The following is a 21,171-nucleotide window of genomic DNA, read 5'->3' on the forward strand; positions in this document are numbered from 1 at the left end:
GAAGCTCCAAGTTGGTTTTAATGCCTTTAAACCCCTAGGAGACTACATTAGGTCATTAATAAAAACCAAGAAGACCTACCAAGAAACGCCTAGAGAAACCTTGTAAAAGTTTTACAGAAATCTTAAGAAGCATCTAAATAAATGTGACTTTTGAAAAAGCTTCTACTTGTAATAAGATTGTGTAAAGAACTGATAATATAAATCATTATCACAGTTAACATATTTTCCTGGAATAAAACTGCCTTTTAGAAATGTGATCTGAACTCAAACAGATAATTATACACCAATGCTCACAGCATTATTATTCACCAAAAGGGGAAATAACCCAAATATCTGTCCATGGATGAATAGATAAACAAGATGTGGTGTATATTATTCAGCCTTAAAAAGCAAAAGAAGGAAATCGTGACACATGCTACAACATGGATGAACCTTGAAGACATTATGCTAAGTGAAATATGCCAGATACAGAAGGATAAATATCATTTGGCTCCACATGATGACTGGCCAAATTCATATGGAGAGAAGGTAAAACATGGCTGCCGGGAGCTGAGGGACTGGGGGAAATGAGGAGTCACTGCTTGACGGGTACAGAGTTTCAGCTGGGAAGATGGAAAAGCTCTGAAGATGGCTGGTGGTGATGGCTGCACAACAATGCCAATGTATTTACTGACAGTGAACTAACTCTACACTTAAGAATGGTTGAAATGGTAAATTTCATGTTTTGAATATTTTGCCACAATGAAGAGAAAAAATAAATGTGGCCTAAACACAGGAATGTGGAAGACAGCTTTTAGTTCCTCTGCACAGCTCACTGCTGAAACGGAAATAGAGACAGTAGACCTCTCTACAAACCTCTATAGGAAGAGCGATGGCCTAAAAGCAGGGGAACCTAAATCAGGGTCATTTCAAATCCCCAAGCTGTGCTGAAGAGTTACAGTCAAGATTCAACTCCACCACAAGGGACAAGTTCCAGAGCACATTCCTGTATTATGTCTACAGTATTTGCAGCTCAGGGGATGAAATCTCCAGCAAGTGATACACCACTGGCACAAGCAGGGTTATGACTGCTGCAAAAATTACTGTTGTGCAGGAATGAAAAGGAAGCTGACAACTGTCCTCACAATTAGCTCATAGGAGGACTACAGAAGGGAATCCAGGTTCTTTGCTACACAATCTTTCCAACTTAAGAATTATCCTTTAAGTCCCATCTATCCTTAATACTAGCCAAACAGTTAACAAACTTAAGTGACATTGTGAATAAAATATGTTCTTAAAAACTAAATGTGGTGGATTTTGAAAGAAAAAAAAGAAGTGGAATCTTGATTTTACCACCCCCCTTCACCCTCTCTCTTCTTTTTTAAACATGGAATAAGAGCACTAGAAAACAAGAGGAGGCAACAAAACTGAATGTAAATTTAGTGCTTGAATATAAATAAAATTTTACCTGACTGTTGGAATCTCCAAACAGGATACACAAATGTGGTACCAACTTGCTGAGGACTAGTGGTTGAGCCCCAAAACTAAATATAATTTGAAAAAAAAAAGTAAAGAGAATTTGGTTTTAATTACACAGTAAACAAAATACTATTATACTTTCTTGTCTGTCTTCATTAAGACAAATATGGTGGAGAGCATGAGCATACATCATTAAAACATGAAAGGTATGAGACACAAGCAAAAACTAATTCTAAACAATGTGAGATATGTAAAGTTGAATAATCATGACTGACAATGAAAACTGTCGACACATGATCCAACAGAGCAAAATGTTCAACCAATGGCACTCTTAAACCTAGCAACCTATCAATCACTCAGAAAATTTGAACTTTTGTATTAAAATACTGATTTTTTTTTTAAGACTCTGGGTCTCACACAAATTTGCATTCCACTAAAATAAGTAAATTTAAAGATGTTTATTTATGCTTACTAATATTTTGATGAGGTCATGGGTTGAAAGCAAACGATAAGGGAGCCAAAAACCACAAAAGCTGTGCAGACTGAACGCACTTACAAGCTCTAGATGGCAGAAGGCCCAGAGGAGTAAAGGAAATAAAACAGAGGTGTAGTTAGAGAAAAGGAAGTAACTACGGAAAAAAGTGAAAGCTCCTATATATTACCTATCTCGCTGCACAGAAAGAGAACAAATGCTTTAGTTTACGATTTCTTCAGACTGGAGCTCTGTGGCATCTACGCTGTCAGATCTTTGCATACTGTTGCCAGCTTCACTGTCTGATTACCTGGGGGAGTCTTCCTCAGTCTATGGTTTTGGTAACCACTTGCACTGCTCTAGAAAGCCTAGGGCCAACTGGCAAAAGGGGCTGGGGAAATTGGCTACAACAGCTAAAATACCACAAGAGTTAAGGAAAACTCCAAACTGGGTCCAGAACAGAAGTAGATTCTAAGTTCTACCAGCATATTTGTTATATGACCATCTATTTCGGGCGGCAACTCTTAACATACTAAAGAGAAAAAGAGAAACTTCTCATCAGTGACTGACAATTTTTAATTAACAACATGAGAGATAACTTTCACACAAAAAAATTAGCAGATAAAGCTATCATATAAGATAAAAATTCTGGTGCCAGAGATCAGTTAACAACTATTTAAAATCTGTTACTTAAAAAAATAAAAAAATAAAATCTGTTACTTCTATAGCTTGCCTTGAGCTTTGTGAAATCAATACATTGTTTTTTCTAGAAAAATGAAAAACATATTCCAGTAATCATAAAACTTACATGTTTAATGTTTCAATAAGACACAGACACACGCCTTCTCGAGATCGAAAATTCTTGTGCTTAAAACCAGAAGCCAACTGTTCCCAAATGTACTATTTGAAAGAAAAGTAAACATGTATAACAAAAAATTAAATTACTCATGTTATAATCTTTTATCTATTCTCAACCTTACTACCAGCCTTACTAATAACTAAACTTTCCCATGGACTGTTCACTTCTCTACAAGCTTTTTTAAGCCAAATTTGCACTGATGCTGCTCTAACCCATTTTTAATATCTTAGTTATATTTTTAATTTTGATTTTGTATCTTTCACTTTAGACTTCAATTATTCTTGGAAAAATTGTGTCTAATACCTAAAAACCTTAGACCTTCCAAGGACACATAAATTCTTCTAAGCTTTAGAAACCTTCAGTAACAATGCTACCATTATAAGCCTCAGAGTACTGTCAGCATTTAAAAGGTCCAATGTTGCCTAGCAACTAGTACAGACTGTCACAAGGAACAGGCTTTTTCAACATTTTATAATTCAGGCTGTTTTCCTTTTAACACTGGATACATGTTTCCAAATATAGAAACACATTTGGGCAAATTATTCTATTGCTACCCACCCAGTAATCTTTTTTTTTTCCTGAAAAAGCACAGATAAACCTATACAAACAATCTAAAACAATTACATGGGTTTGTTATTAAGAAGGAATTGAGCTGTGTTTTTCCAAACATATAGCCAACTGTCCCAATCAGTCTTTTCTCCACATTTAAGAAACACCACCCTTACCATTTACTAATGTGTACATACAGACATATACACAAACTCTCACACATACATACATACAAACTCCTCTTCCTGGACTCTATTCTCCGTGGACTCTGTATTCAATTTCTACTAATATTATTTCTCTTTGCCAAATTTTCTGGAGAGTAACTTACAAGTTTACAAAAAAAAAAAAACTCTTAAATGTGAATAACCTGACCTATTAACACCACGTCTGGAACACTTCTCTATACTTACGTTTATGTCCAAAGAAATAAGGATGCCCTTTATAGCACTCATTATAACAAAAGCATGTCAAAAAGAAGTTAAAATTCAAATTGCTAAGCAAGCGTCAAAGAATACTCACCAAGTTATAAATAAGGACTTGCACACATATTTATATCTTTATATTCTAGGGTATTAAAAAACTGAGGAAGTCTACTTTTACAACTCAATACTCCAGATTTTTAAAATAAAATATACAAAATACAATTCTTATATTATACTTTAAATAACATAATATCTTGTATTTTGTAAACTGGTTTTTTTCCCACTAAAAGTGAGCTACTCTTTAAATATTTGTTTACATGTCAATTTATTCTTTACTCCTCTTTCAAAATACATCTGTAAGACCAATTATTTTCTACCATATTCATAAAACACAGGTACTGTCATCTAGTATATGCCTTATATAACTAGCAACCAGTTGTTACAATAAAAATTCTCTCCCTCTGTCAGTAAGGGTTGCAGAAACTCATATAACACTCACCGAACACCAATATAATTTGCAGGTAGCGAAAACCAGAAAATCCTAACAAATAATATAATCAGTACACTGTCAAATCACTGAAATCTATGAGTTAGCTTTTTGAAAAAGCTTGAGAGTAGAAAATAAGAAAAAGAAAAGCAAAAAATCAAGCAGTTAAATACTGACAACTTTTCTTAAATTTCAATTTCTTTAAAGCATTAGCAATAATTCACTGTTTAAAACTCTAAGTTTAACATTCCTGGGGCTTTACTAACTTGCTGTGATTACCACCTATTTTTACTGTTAGTTAATAATTAGCAAAATCTGAACTTTAAAATGTAGGCCTACCATAGGTGGTGCTACTTGATCCATTAACTTCAGTATCAGAGTCTGAGCTTCATCTCGAACCTTGTCTTTGGCATCTCCCATTCTGTCTACTAAAGCTACAATAACTAGAGAAATGAAGAGAGAAAAGAATAAATATTTATAATTCATCTCATTTATAAACTGTACTTTATAAAATTACAGACATCAATTATTTCCATAATGAAAAGTTATGAAGCAAACTGTTTCAAGTTCTCTATCCATGAGTCCAATCAAAAATAACCTAGAAGCAAAGTTTCATAAGAATACATACGGTATGACATCCATTTAATAATGTTCAAAAAACAGGCAAAACTTACTATTATTCTGTCTAGAGATTCATATAGATGGTAAAGCTCTACAGAACAGCAAAGGAATGATTATTCCAAGGTCATGACAATAGTCACCTCTGGTAGATAGTGGGAGGTGTCAACAGGAAATGCAGAAAGCGCTTATAAGGAACTGGTAGAGTTCTAGTTTTTTGACCTGGGCATAGGCAGGTGTTGGTTTTACAATTATTCCTTAAATGCTTGATATGTATTCTTCTAGATGTACAATGTATTATTACTCAAACGACAAAAACAAAGCCTGGTCCATGAGACTGAGGTCCTTCTCTGGCACTAGTCCATGATGAAGGCTGGAAAGGCAGGCTAGAGAGTTTTCATAGAACAGGCTTCCATACCTATAAATCAACAAAGCACCGTGAAGAAATGATATGTGTTGGGGGTTGGGAAGGAGCAAATGGGAGGGTGGCTAGAACTGAAGTGATGGGCTATAAACTCAGCCCGTAGGGTAAAAACACCTCATAGTCAAAATTATCTTTCTGTAATCCCTTAAGTCACCACTGTCACTGACTGTAGTGATATCAGGTGTGTGACCAAGCTACTTAATCTTGTAGTTTTTATTTCCTCAACCCATAAATGTCCACAGCAGGACTCACCTCAGATTACTGAGATACATGTAAACAACTTAGAAAGTGAAGGACACTGGGTAAACATTAAATGGGTCACCTACTGCTCCCATCAGCGGACAGGTTCAAAAGCATGGATATTAACTTCTTTTGCTTTTCCTTTGATCTTACAGCAACAGGCTTCCTTTCACTGAGGCAATAGAGGCTGAGGCCTAATTACTCTAATTATTTACAGACATACAATTAAATGTGTAGGTAATGTGATGCCAAAGTATTCTACAATGTAACACTGTCTACACTGTAACAATCAGAACTGATATAATAATGATCAACAACCTTTAAGGGAAGAAAAAACACATCCTTTTTGGAAGAAAATGAAAAGCCAACCATGCAAAATGGAATGATCATCCAAAAATCTAACCTTAATCAAGGAACTGATTATTTAAGAAAACAAAAGCTTTGCCATAAAAAAATCATAAGCCTAATCATGAGGCAACTGAAGTATCTGTCAGTTGAAACAATATAAATCCTTCTCATCTTTTTTTTTTTATTATTTTATTTTTTCTTATTTACTTATTTGGCTGTGCTGGGTCTTAGTTGTGGCATGCAGGATTTTTAGTTGCTGCATGGTGCATATAGTTTCCTGACCAGGGATCGAACCTGGGTCCCCTGCATTGGGAGGGCAGAGTCCCAGCCAATGGGCCACTAGGGAAGCCCCAATTCTTCTCATCATGCTTAGATATATATTGTTAACACTAGAGAAGTTCTCCCACATCTATAGAGTTGGCTATTGTGGGACTCTGGTTCTGATACCTTCAGACAGACAGAGACAAAACAAAACATTTAATAAATGTTAGGTATTATTATGTACTATAGCAAGGAGAGATAGGAAAAGTAGTGCGTCAAGGCTGTATATTGTCACAGCTTACTTAACTTATATGCAGAGAACGTCATGAGAAACACTGGGCTGGAAGAAGCACAAGCTGGAATCAAGATTGCTGGGAGAAATATCAGTAACCTCCAATATGCAGATGACATCACCCTTACGGCAGAAAGCGAAGAACTAAAGAGCCCCTTGATGAAAGTGAAAGAGGAAAGTGAAAAAGTTGGCTTAAAGCTCAACATTCAGAAAACTAAGATCATGGCATCTGGTCCCACCACTTCATGGCAAATAGATGGGGAAACAGTGGAAACAGTAGTTGACTTTATTTTTCTGGGCTCCAGAATCACTGCAGATGGGGACTGCAGCCATGAAATTAAAAGATGCTTACTCCTTAGAAGGAAAGTTAGACCAACATAGACAGCACATTAAAAAGCAGAGAAATTACTTTATCAACAAAGGTCCGTCTAGTCAAGGCTATGGTTTTTCCAGTGGTCATGTATGGATGTGAGAGTTGGACTATAAAGAAAGCTGAGCACAGAAGAATTGATGCTTTTGAACTGTGGTGTTGGAGAAGACTCTTGAGAGTCCCTTGGACTGCAAGGAGATCCAACCAGTCCATCCTAAAGGAGATCAGTCTTGGGTGTTCATTGGAGGGATAGATGTTGAAGTTGAAACTCCAATACTCTGGCCACCTGACGCAAAGAGCTGACTCATTGGAAAAGACCCTGATGCTGGGAAAGACTGAGGGCAGGAGAAGGAGATGACAGAGGATGAGATGGCTGGATGGCATCACTGACTCAATGGACATGAACTTGGGTAAACTCCGGGAGTTGGTGATGGACAAGGAGGCCTGGTGTGCTGCAGTTCATGGGGTTGCAAAGAGTCAGACACAACTGAGCAACTGAACTGAACTGAAGCACTGAATTATCCCATTTAATCTTCGTAAAAACCCTATGAAATAGAGTAGGTCCATTGGATGAAGAAGGTCCAGAGGCATTTTAAATACCTGGATCAAGGTCACACAATTAGCAAGTAGTGAAAACCAGGATTTAAGTAATCTGCTAGACCATGGTCATAATTAATTCCATTTATTTGTACCTGAGGTGTTGGGTGGGTGTGTGTGTGTGTGTGTGTGTGTGTATTAACAACCACATAACAATAATGGGAAAATAAAAATAGACACTTCATTCCTGAGTGCTAGAGTTTAACTCCAAAAAGAAAATAAAGGCACTTTCCTGGTGGTCCAGTGGTTAAGACTACTTGTTTACACTGCAGGGCTCTATGCTTGGTGGGAAAACTGAGATCTCCTAAACTGCAGTAAAAAAAAAAAAATCTGACCCAAACAGGAGCTCACTTCAATTTAAAAACTAAAATTTATAAAATATAAACAACAAAATCAAAAAACCTCACACTACATAACTTCAGACTTACAGCTATTAACAAAATTTCATAAATTTTTTCCACTAGAATGCCTTTTTAACATATATACTCTTGGAGTCAAATAGAACAAGATTTATTTCTAGCTCTACTGGTTATTTTATTACATAAGACAGTAAACTTTTCTTAGTTCAGATTTTCTTGTCTGTAAAATAAGGAGGGATCCAGGTCTATACCTCCCATGGCGAGTAAGAGAATATGTAAAACTGGTAAAAAAAAAAAAGCACCTGTGCCAAGATCATAATAAGCATTCAGAAGGGTTAGCACTGTTCCTTACAGATCTATATATAATGACCACCAAATTATTTATTATTCAACATGATGAACATGCAATCAATAATCACTGGGAATCCAAAACAGCTTTTCACTCTGTAAACTCTCAAAAAGAACTTGTTAAACAAATAAGTACATCTGTCATAGACTGGAATTTGGACAGTGAAACATGGAAGGAGTTAGTATATTTTATTAGGTAGTATAAACATGGAAGCATAGCTGCTAGTATATTTTATTCTCTTAGCATTATACAAGATGCAAACCATTTACAAGATGCAAAACTGAGGACCACGTACCCTGACTGTTCTAATACTTTCTACAATATCATTTTGGATTAAAACTTATCTGTTTAAGATTTGTAAATATCTTTAAATATCTTTACTGGATTTTGTTTTCATAAAATTCCCTGGCAGTTCAGTGGTTAGGACTCCCTGCTTTCATTGCCAAGGGACCAGGTTCAATCCCCAGTCGGGGAACTAAGATCCTGCAACCTGCATGGCCAAGGGTGTGAGTGGCAGGTAGGGGACAGACAAAAAACAACCAAGGTTGGTAATCAGTGTTAAATTAAATTGTGTTTTGGGGAGGTTTGAACATTTAATTTTTCCATAAAACATCTAGTCACAAAAGAAAATGTAAATATATTAATGAATTACATTAATAGAGTCCATACTCTTTTTGGTACTAAAACTGACCATGGATCCCAATTTTCCTAAAACTTTACTATTTTTTTTTTAAACTTTACTATTAATATAAAAAGATTAAAAATATCTATAACAATATTTAATAACTGAAGTGTATCAAAAGAAAAACAGTACCACTCATATCACGTTACATATACCTAAAAGGTTACATTATCAAAAAAACCTCCAGCACATAACTTAATTCAATTTCCTTTCAAGGAAAGGCTTCTAAAATGGTTTGGCTAAGATTTACGACAGAGTAAAACAAGGAAGTGTTAGCTGCTTAGTCATGTTCGACGTGGAATTCTCCAGGCAAGAATAGTGGAGTGGGTAGTCATTCTCTTCTCGAGGGGCTCTTCCCAACCCAGGGATCGAACCAGGGTCTCCTTCATTGCAGGCAGATTCTTTAAGTCAACTCCTGGGATTCTTACTCTAGTACTATATCTCTTTAAGAGCACAAAGATACACTGCAGCCTATCTTGTAGAGGTAATTTGTCACACAAATTAGAAATAATAATTTGAGGATAATCTTTAATTTATGTAAAGGAGAGAAGCCCAGTAAATGGATAAAAAGTGGGCATTCAATAAATGGTAGCAAAACTTGAGATGAAATATTCCTATTATATCACACTGACTCTCAAGTAATAACAAGCTCAAGTTTCACTAAGAACAATAATGAACACTTAGGGTTTTAAGCAAAAACAACACTAACAGTAAATGCACAGGGGTAAACAAAAAGAGTAAGAGATTAACAGATAAAAAGCTACACATATAAGACTATGCAGATATGTGGGAAATATATTCAAAAAACACTAACCAACAAAAACAACTTAATGTAATTAATTAATTTTTAAGGGTATAGAATCATGAAGTAAAGAAAAATTCAGTACTGGGTGAAATTAATCTGCAAAGCTCCCAGATACTGAAATCAGAAGTAAATCATTAAAAGAGAAAGGAAGGACCCTGGAGAAGAGAGGATTTGAAAAAGAAATAACAGCACAGCAGAGGCATAAACAAGCTAAGCCAGAACTAACAAGAGTGAGCAAGTTTTTGATTAACAAAAGTGGAGAGTATTTACTGACGATCACAGATAAATAAGGCTGCTGAGGTAGAGAAGAGTCATATGGGCTGAGAAGACTAAAACTCCAAGGACAGCAAAGTCAGAAGTAAGCTTTGAAAACAGGATGGTCCTGGGAGGCAGCAAATGAGGATTCTGGTCCTAAAACTTTCACAGTACCTAAATGCAAGCAGTCAGCACATACGTCAAACTCCATCTGGTTATGTGCGAGAAATAAGTGAGCTATGGAACACCTAGAATTTCTGAACCCTGGAATATTGTCTGCAACAACTTATAGGGCAGGGGTCACAAGTTCAGATGCCTAAAGTCAAGGAGGTACCAGAAACACCAAAAATGAACCAGATCTGAGAACTGCAGTATTCCAACCTCTGTGTATTATAACCAAAATTCCAGTTATGAGGAGATAAGAGGAGATGGGAGGAACTTAAGGATTGGAAAACTCATGGCCCAGACAGAGAGGAAGCTACAGCAGAGCTTCTGCCAATATTCATATGTGGGAATGGAAAGAAGATCAGGGTTGCTGCATTGGCCAATTTTTCAAGTCAAGCTGCAAATATGAATTTTTATGTAAAATGTCCTAAATGTTAATTCAAAATACTTTAAGATAAAACATAAGCAAGTAACACATCTTAACATCTACCATAGGATTTTAACCAGGAGACTGACAGTTTCAAAAATCATCTTTTCAGAAGCTATTCATACAAAGATTGAATAGGAACCAGATATTGATTAAAAAGGAAATAGTATAGATAGGGACAGTTACTAAGATACTGTTGAAAGGAGAGGCAGCAAAAATAAAGGCATAAATCGGCAGAATTGAGTAGCATACTGAACATGAAGCTGACAAAAGATAATTTGAAAATAAGGGTGATGATACACTCTGAGGCATTAATTGAATCCATAAAAGAAATCACAAACATCTGAGGTTACCCTTAAATACATTTCTGTATAATAGGACCAAATCCACTCACTGAAGCACTCCAAAAGGCCCACAAAGGTCACTCAGGTTGAGAAGGTAAGTCAAAGCCCCCTCTGCCATCTAGCTACTATACACAAGCGTGATCCCAGCACAGCACCCTGGACTGCAAACGCTCCAGAAGCGCTGCTCAGAGCATGGCCGGCAGCCCAGGGCCAGTCTACAAACATCTTGAGGTCAAGACAGTGAGTTTTCCTAAAACAAGGTTTGGAAACAATGTGACCAAAGTAAATTTTACATTTGTTGATGCTCACAATAAAAAATTGAGCCTTGTATTTTTTTTTTCATTTAGTTGTGCTCTAATTTATTTGTATTGTATTTTATAAAATACTGGTCTGCAATAGACTAGCAATCAAAAAACTAGTCCTTCACCACAGATAAGGCTGAAAAGTGATGCTGCAAATTATGTTATGAATTATTAATATGTTACAAAAAAGTAAAAGACACAGTAAAAAAATTTGAAATATGAAGTAAAAATCTGTTAGATGTATATTCAGTAATTTTTTTGCTTTTGTTTTTGTCTTAAAGGAAACATTTATTTAAATAGGCTTAAAATCTTTTATGTAAAAAAAAAAAACTCTTTTATATCTCAGCAAATTAAAATGCTAAGTAGTGGATCTCTGAGTTGTATACAATTACATTTGTGCATTTACAGAGAACTAATTCTGTTAAAAAAAAAAAAACTATGAAAAAGTCAGTGTGTCAAACACTACAATAATTTGTAAATAAAATTAACTTACCCATTGCTACATAAGACTTAAATCGTGTTGATAATCTGTCCACAAAGGCACTTAAAATTTCCAATCCCATTAATGACACCTATAGAAAGAAATTTTAATGAATACAAATTAGAGATGCATAATATAATAACAGTATGTAACTGTGACATAAAGTTCTTCATTTATTACCAAGTTAAAAAAAAAGACACTGAAATGTTCAGGGTGAACAGTCATGAGCTTAGGGCACACTATTCCTTTTTTTTTTTTTTCTTGTCAGCCTTGTCTGAAACTAGCCCACATGCTATACAGCACACACGACAAGCACAGTTTCAGTACTACTATCCCTCCTCTTACGACCACCGAGACCAGGGTTTAGATCCGATGGGAAAGGGAACTGGAGGGTCTAGGGCACACTATTCTTAAATAGCCAGTAACAATAATAACATGCAAATGCAGGAAGATAGTGATACAGCCTATTTGGCAAAATATTAATTACTGGTGAATTAGGTAAAGGGTACACAGGAGTTCACGGACTATACCTGCAACTTTTCTGTAATGTTGAAATGTTTCTTAAATGAAACATTTAAGCAAAACAGCACATTTAATTACAGAGGAATTCCAGCTCCCGTCTAGGATGAAGAAACTGGAAAAAATTATTACTCCCACTGTAAACAAGAAAAAGCCAAATAATCTACAAAACTGTAATTATTCTTGAATCCATTTAGAAAGTTATGGTTGTAGAATAATCATCTAGCTTGAAATCTTAAGGAAAGACAGATGCCAAGGAGAGATATGAGACATAAGCAGTAGCTCACACATGGAAGAGGATGGAAGCAAGATGAAGCCACAATACAAGTGGGTAAAAAGAATTCAGGTATGTTCAACTCCGCGTTAATACCTGAGTGTGGGTTAGCATGAGAATTCAGAAACCTGTCAGCTGCAGACACAAGGAGAGTTCACATCAGCTTGCAGGCTTTCTCTATAAACCTCCACTAGACACTCATAATTAAGACTGAGAACTCGGCAGGAGATCAGAGAAAGTCTCTTGGTAGTTAGAGGTCTTGGTAGAAAGGAGTAGCTACCTCTGCGAGCAAATCACAAACTTTTCCAGTTCCTTGTCTTATAAGAAACAAAAATTTGAAGCTACAGATGGAAAGAGAAACACTGTTATCCTCCTGGACAGAGGTAAAATCTAACAACTACTAAGTAAAGAGAAAAGGAAAAAAAAAAAAGCCTTCTACTTCAAGGGTAGGAGCAGAAAACCATGCTGGGTTCTCACGATTAAAGCTTTCCAGTTGAGGAGGGGCAGGATTTCTGATAAAGCTTTACCTTAAGGATCTAAGACTGAAGCTGGGCCAGGAAAACTGAATAGCCCCACTACTCATAAATGAGTCAGCAAGAGAAGAAGAAGCAACCGCCGTTTACCACTGGGGAAAGGAGAAAACCCCTCCATGAAGTACAGGAAAAAAGAGAAAGCCTAAAGTGTATTGCTAAATGATTTACAAGCTGGAATCAAGATTGCAGGAAGTTATCAACAGCCTCAGATATGCAGATGATACCACTCTAATGGCAAAAAATGAAGAACTAAAAGAGCCTCTTGATGAGGGTGATAGACAAGAGTGAAAAATCTGTCTTCAAACTCAACATTCAAAAAACTAAGATAATGACATCTAGTCCCATCACTTCATGACAAATAGAAGAGGAAAAAGTGGAAGCAGTGACAGATTTTATTTTCTTGGGCTCCAAAAATCACTGCAGATAGTGACTGCAGCCATGAAATTAAAAGATGCTTGCTCCTTGGAAGAAAAGCTATGACAAACCTAGACAGCATATTAAAAAGCAGAGACACCACTTTGCTGACAACGGTCCATATAGTCAAAGCTACGGTTTTTCCAGTAGTCATGTACAGATAAGAGCTGGACCATAAAGAAGGCTGAGGGCTGAAGAATTGATGCTTTCGAATTGTGGTACCGGAGGAGACTCTTGAGAGTCCCTTGGACTGCAAGGAGATTAAACCAGTCCATCCTAAAGGAAATCAGTCCTGAACATCCACTGGAAGAACAGATGCTGAAGCTGAAGCTCTAGTACTTTGGCCACCTGATGTGAAGAGCCAACTCACTGGAAAAGACCCAAGGCAAAAGAAGGGGGCAGCAGAGGATGAGATGGTTAGATAGCATCACTGATTTAATGTACATGAATGTGAACCAACTCCGGGAGATAGCAGAAGACAGAGGAGCCTGGTATGCTGCAGTCTACGGGGTCACAAAGAGTCAAACACGACTTAGCGACTGAACAACAACAAAGTTGGGGGGGGAGTGCAGAAACAATGAGAACTCAACAATTCCACTCCTAGGTATAAACCCAAAGGAATCAAAGCAGGACATAGATGCTTGCATGCCAATGTCATTATACATCATTCATTACAGACCAAAGGTAGAAAGGCCCAAATGGCCATCAGATGGATAAATAAACAAAATGTGGTATATGCATGCAATCAAATACAATTTGGCCATAAATAGTAATGACTGATGGGTTTCATGGGGACTCAGACAGTAAAGAATCTGCCTGCAATGCGGGAGACGTGGGTTAGGAAGATCCCCTGGAGGGCATGGCAACCCACTTTAGTATTCCTGCCTGGAGAATCCCTAGGGACATGGGAGCCTGGCGAGTTACAGTCCATGGAGTTGCAAAGAGTTGGACATGACTGAGCGACTAAGCACACAGCAAGGTAATGACTAATACAAATTACAATATGGATAGACCTTAAAAACATTCTGATAAGGGAAAAAGTCAGACACAAATGGTTATATGTTGTGTGATTCAATTTATCAGAAATGTCCAGAACAAACGAATCCAAACAGAGAGAAAGTAGATTAGTAGTGCTTAGGACTGATGGATGTAGAGGGATAAGGAGGTAACAGGTAAATGGTACAGGGGTTTTTTTTTGAAGTAATGAAAATGCTCCAAAATTGACTGTGCTGATGGTCATGCAAATACACTAAAAAACAATAAGGCGTGCACCTGAAATGAGTGAACTGTATAACATGTGAATTACATCAATAAAGCTATTAAAAACTTAACTGGAAGTGCACAGACACACTCATACACAAAATTTAATAGATGATAAAAGCAGTATCTGAAATCAGCAGGAAAAACATGCACGCTTAGTAAGATCTCACTTAGGAATCTATCCTGAAGATAGATCAGCAAAATTATGAGAAGACACAAAAAGATTATTGCAAGAGACTGGAAACTACCCAAACATTCATCAGTATGAGACAGATTCAATGGTACATCCACACTACAGACAACTATGACACTTTAAAAATAAAATTGAGCCTTGCGGATCCTGCGCCAGAGGAGACGCATGCTGCTGACTTTGTCTTCGTGCAGCCCTTACCACTGTCTGGAGAACTTTCTCTCCCCTGGGTACAATGGCAACTCTTAAGGAAAAACTGATTGCACCAGTTGCGGAAGAAGAGGGAACAATCCCAAACAATAAGATCACTGTAGTGGGTGTTGGACAAGTTGGTATGGCATGTGCCATCAGCATTCTGGGAAAGTCTCTGACTGATGAGCTTGCTTTTGTGGATGTTTTGGAAGATAAACTCAAAGGAGAAATGATGGACCTGCAGCATGGGAGCTTATTCCTTCAGACACCAATAATTGTGGCAGACAAAGATTACTGTCACTGCCAATTCCAAGATCGTGGTGGTAACTACAGGAGTTCGCCAGCAAGAGGGGGAGAGTCGCCTGAATTTGGTGCAAAGGAACGTTAACGTCTTCAAGTTCATCATTCCTCAGATCGTCAAGTACAGTCCTGACTGCATCATCATTGTGGTTTCCAACCCAATGGATATTCTCACATATGTTACCTGGAAACTAAGTGGATTACCCAAGCACCATGTGATTGGGAGTGGATGTAATCTGGATTCTGCTAGATTTTGCTACCTTATGGCTGAAAAACTTGGCATTCATCCCAGCAGCTGCCATGGATGGATTTTGGGAGAACAAGGCGACTCAAGTATGGCTGTGTGGAGTGGAGTGAATGTGGCAGGCGTTTCTCTCCAGAAACTGAATCCAGAAATGGGAACAGACAATGATAGTGAAAATTGGAAGGAAGTGCATAAGATGGTGGTTGAGAGTGCCTATGAAGTCATCAAGCTAAAAGGATATACCAACTGGGCTACTGGATTAAGTGTAGCTGATCTTATTGAATCCATGTTGAAAAATCTATCCAGGATTCACCCAGTGTCAACAATGGTGAAGGGCATGTATGGCATTGAGAATGAAGTTTTCCTGAGCCTTCCATGTATCTTGAATGCTCGAGGGTTAACCAGTGTTATCAACCACAAGCTGAAGGATAAAGAGGTTGCCCAACTCAAGAAGAGTGCAGATACCCTCTGGGGCATCCAAAAGGACCTAAAGGACCTGTGACTTCTGGCTGTGAGACTGTAGAAACTTAAAACTACAGTTTGATTAACCACAAGCCTTTAGTTTGCGTCCATGTACATGGAGCACAGTTCGCTTTTGTCTTCCTAAATCTGTGAATCTGGGCTCCTAGAATCAAAGCCCATGCTTGCTTTAATGCTTGCAAGATGAGTCCTTGAACAAATAAAACAAACCACCTAGCGTAGTGTGGAAAAAATAAAAATAAAAATAAAATTGAGGGCTACCCTACTCTTGCTTTGCAATGAACTCCAAGATACATTAAGTGAAAAAAGCAAGTTGGAGAGACGCATATTTAATATATATTTAAAAAGGGGACTACTTGTTGGGGATGGAAGGGAAGCTCAACAGCAAGGGAATATATGTATACTTATAGCTTATTCACATTGCTATCCAGCAAAAAGTAACACAATGTTGTAGAGCAATCTTCCTCCAATTAAAAAAATTTAATTAAAAGAAATTTTTAAAGGAGGGCTACAAATATCAAGGGATATAGTTATCAATGTTTAAAAAAAATAACAACAATGGAAGGACAATCAGAAAAAAAATTTTATGGCTGGGAACAGGGTATAAGCCACAGATAAAGAAATCAGACTATTTTGAATATACCTTATTTGCAGCAATAACTAGTTTCATTGAAAATGAAATAAAATAAGTAAACATAACGCAGTCTTGAATCTGAATATCAGTATGAACTCAAGAAATATTATTCTTAAAAATTAAATTAAATCTAACCCCCTTCATTGAAAAAAACCTAGAAACAAAGATCAAATGAGTAACAATAAGCTCCATTAGCACCTACGTTGCAGTTTCCACATACCATTTCCCACAAAAAGAACCAAGTAGCTAATTCCAGGGCAGGAGCAGGAATATGATCTCATGATACTGGAGAGCAAAGACTACCAAAGATTCTTAGGGTCATCTGATAGAACAGTTTGGATATTAATAAGAATAATAACTGGGAACTTCCCTGAAGATTCAGTGGTTAAGACTCCACCCTTACACTGTAGGGGGCAAGGGTTCAATCCCTGGTTAAGGAACTTGAAATGTATTAGACATATCTAAATGCAAGATTTCATATGATAACAAAAACTATCTGGCCAACACTGGAGCATGCTAATTATTTTTACCTCATTATTTTGACAATTAGTAAAGAAAGAAAGAATTATACAAACTATACGAAAGGAATGAAACAAGGTTCAGAATTTCGAGTTCCAGAATATCACAATCACTGACAGTAATGCCACTTGTCAAGTCTGAACCACCAGCAAGCACACACCGGCAGTGGTCTGAATGGGCAGTGGTAACATTTACAGCGATATGCACTGGGGCAGCCTCCTGACTAGCATTATGTCTTCCTGGGTAACCAGGCTGGCACATTTATACACTGAAACATTTTATCTCATTGTAACTACATGCAATTTTCTTTTATAATACAGTGAGAACATACTGGGGATTTTTAAAAATGATGTGGATTGAGTATTATCTATAAACTTTATTTCAGGATTGTAAGGGGCAGCATTAAAAGAGGCAGTCCAGTGGTTAAGACACCATACTTTCATCGCAAGGAGGCATGCGTTTGATCCCTGGTCAGGGAACTAAGATCCCACATGCCACGTGGCGCAGCCAAAAAATAACAAAAAGGGGGGGGGGGGGCACTAAATTGGACAGGGTTCATAATCACTACCCTACAAAACTCTCATGCACACATACAAGGTGACAATGCAAAAGAACAATGTGAATAGTAAAGAGTTAAAAACCTGGATGTTCTTCCTATGTGGCAGGTAAGAGAAAAAGACGAGATCCATATATACAGACAGACTTCAAACAAAAAAAAATAGTATACTGTAAGAAATTGATGGTTTATAAGTACAATCAAGGTTTTGCTAACACTGGAAGGTAGCATCATCTTTTTAAATGGTAAAAGAGCTGTGATTTTGGATTCCAAGAAAAGACTTAAAATCCTAGCATGTTACTAGCCCAGCACTACACAGTTTATAATATAAATGCTATTTAGTGTTTTTTCCATTTTGAGAGTCAACTTATGATCACATTTACAAATAGAAAAAATAAGAGAGTTAAAGTAGAGATGACAAATGATAGGATGTTGAAGAGGTTTACCAAAGTACAGAAAAGGAAAGGAAAATTCTAATGTCCCTTGGTTCAAGTACTCTACCAATGTACCAGGTCTAGGACCTAAGCCAAAATACTTACATCTTTTCTACACAATGAAGAAACAGTACTGGCTTTCTAAGGCCACCTTAAAGATTAAATGAGATAATGGAAATAAAGCACCTGAGACAATGCCTGGTACTCACTAAGGACTCTTTAAATGGTGGTTATCATATTTAACTGCATTTTACAAGGAAGATTTTTATTGCTATAACACCATTTTTACATTTGGGGACTCCTAAAATCACAGGACTTACCAAAATCAAATGTCAGAGCATATATATTTAATATAATGTACATACCTATTCACACATTTTTAAACCTTCAATTAATGATTTCTCCACTCAGCTGAAGATCCCAACTGCCCGTTTAACATCTCAACTTGGATGTCAAACAACCTTCTCAAACCTAACTTTTTACTTCCTTCACCTGACTTGTTTTCTCAGTCTTCCCCATTTCAGTAAATACCACCCTCTACTAGTGCTTAAGCAATGCAGTGACCCCCAATTCCTCTCTCTCAACCCTCATACTCAATGCTGTTGACTCCACCACTAAATCACACCCCAATCTCTCACTTCTCAAGTACTGCCACTGTTACCAAACCAGCCTGAGCCACCAACTCTCTGATTCTTTTGCTGCTTTAACTGTCCATTCCTCACAAAGATGGCAACCCACTCCAGTACTCTTGCCTAGAAAATTCCATGAACTGAGGAGCTTGGTAGGCTACAGTCCATGGGGTCACAAAGAGTCAGACATGACTGAGCGACTTCGCTCACTTCACTCACCTCACAAAGCAGCCAACCCTCTAAGTAAAAACCCTCCAATGATTTAGAATAAAATCCTATACAGCTCTTTCTACCTGCCTCCCCAGTTTCACCTCTTTGAACACCTCAACTCACATGGAAACTCTAGCCACACTGGCCTACTTTATGTTCCTCAGCAGAACTAAGTTCTCTGCATCTGTGGTTTCCTCTGCCCAAAGGCATTCTTCACTCCTGTATTTCTTTCCTAAATGTACTCAAATTTCACCTCACTTCCTTTACACCCCAAACAGTCGCATCTTCGCCTCATTCTTTCACATCAGTTGATTCATAAGCACTTGTTACACAGAACTAATCTGTATACCCATCTGCCTTCCTCTTTCTAATAGGATCTCCATGACAGCAGCAATCTCACCCCCCTGCTTTAAATCACTGCGTCAGTGAGGTCTTCAGCGACAATTTAAAATTCACACATCTGCATCCTACCCAATGCTTCTATTCCCTTCACTGCTTTTCTCCAAAGCATTTATCATCATCTAATACACAAAAGACTCCAGTTATTTATCTTGTTTATTCCTCTGCCCCCACAAGAATCCAAGCACACAAAGGCAAGGATTTCTGTCGTTTTTTCACTCTTGTATCCTAGTGCCAAGAAGAACGTCTGTACATCATAGGTCCTCATGTAGTAATGTTAGTCGCTCGGTCGTGTCCGACTCTTTGTGACCCCATGAACTAAACACATAGCCCACCATGCTCCTCTGTCCATGGGTCTTCAGGCAAGAATAACAGAATGGGCTGCCATTCCCTTCTGAATCTCAAGTGCCCAGAAGAGTGTTTGCACACTGTAGGTGTATAATTAACCCCCAAATGAAGCTGAGTGAATGTCTTTCTAGTCTTGTTCATAGGTGGGTCCTCAAGATCTGGAATAATACTTAGCATTAAGTATACGCACTCAGATTCACTGAAGCAATGACTGTTATTAAAGACACTCAAATTGTGCAGTACTAACAAATCCGAAGCAAAACTTTATTTTGTTCAGCATAATTTGAAATTTAAGTATACTTCTATTTGTGTGTATATTCAAAAAACTAATACACTTTTTTTCAAAAGATTTCAATAATCATTGTACCTTCAGTAAAAAATGATGACTTAGCTTGGTAACTCAGCATATAAATTTCAAAGAAACTAATTAGAATGCCTTCTCCCGAACCATGTCAGAAAAGGTCTTATATTATAGAATTCAGTAGAAAGGAGAGGAATTCGGCAGGAGAGATCCAAGCTGATGAATTCATGTCCTTGAGAAGACAAGAGGGCATGGATACACATGCCTTCAATACCCATGTGGAGGTAGAAGAGAGAAAGGCGACTTGTTCACTGTGACAGAAAAGGCAGGGCGACAGGGGCACACAAGGAAGTCTGTGGGTGAGGTTACAGGAGTTCTCTTCCCATCTCTAGAACTGTCTCAGGCGGCAGCATCTGCCGAGGAGCGTGGAGACAATGTATAGTAAAGACATAAGAACTTGAGTCAGGTCCCTGATGCAGTCTAATTCTGAAGGACCAGTTAAAGGAAAAACAAAGCAATGAGTAGAAGTTCTGCGCAGAGACATCAAAGGAAAAGCAGGATACTGTGGCATCACAAAAGCCAAGAATATGTTTCAAGAGATGAGACCGCTCAACTGTCACTCACTGATGGTACCTCTGCGGAGTGAAATGGCCCAAATGCCAATTCAACCACAGGCAACATAGGGGTGACACAGGGACCTTCAGGTGGCAATGGGAGTAAGCGTTACCAAAAAGCCACCTTTCTACAACAGCCTAGGCTACAACACAAAAATCAACTATCTTAAGCGCTTATGCCCTTCTTACAGTGCAAGTAAATTTAGGCCGTTTCTTCCAAAGAAATAAGACTAATCCTCTAAACAGTAATGGTGTATTCTTAAACATTAACTTTTCCCAAAGTTTTTAAAAATAATACAGAAGCAGTATACAATGGAACACTGAGGTGATTAATTCTCAAACTGTTTATTACCCTTGTAAAAAGTCAAATCCTTCCAAAACTCTTAAGTTTCATCATTAAATCTGCATAATAGTTTTAGAGTTTCCCTTTCTTCTCTATGATGATACAGCTTTCAAAGTACAGCCTATTCGCTGTTTTAAGTATCTGTTACTAAGAAGAATCACTTCAACCGCACGAGGCTTGGACGAGCATTTTAAAACAACACTGCCACCAGA

The 21,171-nt window shown here is 37.5% G+C and overlaps 1 protein-coding gene, 1 non-coding gene and 1 pseudogene across 33 annotated transcripts in view; 1 reads left to right on the forward strand and 2 right to left on the reverse strand.

Annotated features, from left to right (window-relative positions):
- Positions 1-21,171, reverse strand: part of CLASP2 (cytoplasmic linker associated protein 2) — a 170,874-nt gene that overhangs the window by 148,254 nt on the left and 1,449 nt on the right. For all 31 annotated transcript variants that reach the window (XM_043886914.1, XM_043886912.1, XM_043886905.1 and 28 more), the window contains exons 2-5: positions 11,579-11,657; positions 4,587-4,690; positions 2,739-2,830; positions 1,448-1,523 (exon numbers count right to left, since the gene is read on the reverse strand). In XM_043886914.1, the coding sequence (XP_043742849.1) occupies positions 1,448-1,523; positions 2,739-2,830; positions 4,587-4,690; positions 11,579-11,657 (351 nt within the window). The remainder of the gene's footprint in view (positions 1-1,447; positions 1,524-2,738; positions 2,831-4,586; positions 4,691-11,578; positions 11,658-21,171) is intronic.
- Positions 11,835-11,960, reverse strand: LOC122683374. Its single transcript, XR_006337721.1, has one exon. It is a non-coding gene; the product is annotated as a small nucleolar RNA SNORA61 (small nucleolar RNA).
- LOC122683255 lies at positions 14,902-16,198 on the forward strand (annotated as a pseudogene). Its single transcript, XR_006337662.1, has one exon. The product of XR_006337662.1 is annotated as an L-lactate dehydrogenase B chain-like (transcript).

Source organism: Cervus elaphus, chromosome 24, assembly GCF_910594005.1.
Source record: "Cervus elaphus chromosome 24, mCerEla1.1, whole genome shotgun sequence".
Taxonomy (NCBI): Eukaryota; Metazoa; Chordata; class Mammalia; order Artiodactyla; family Cervidae; genus Cervus; species Cervus elaphus.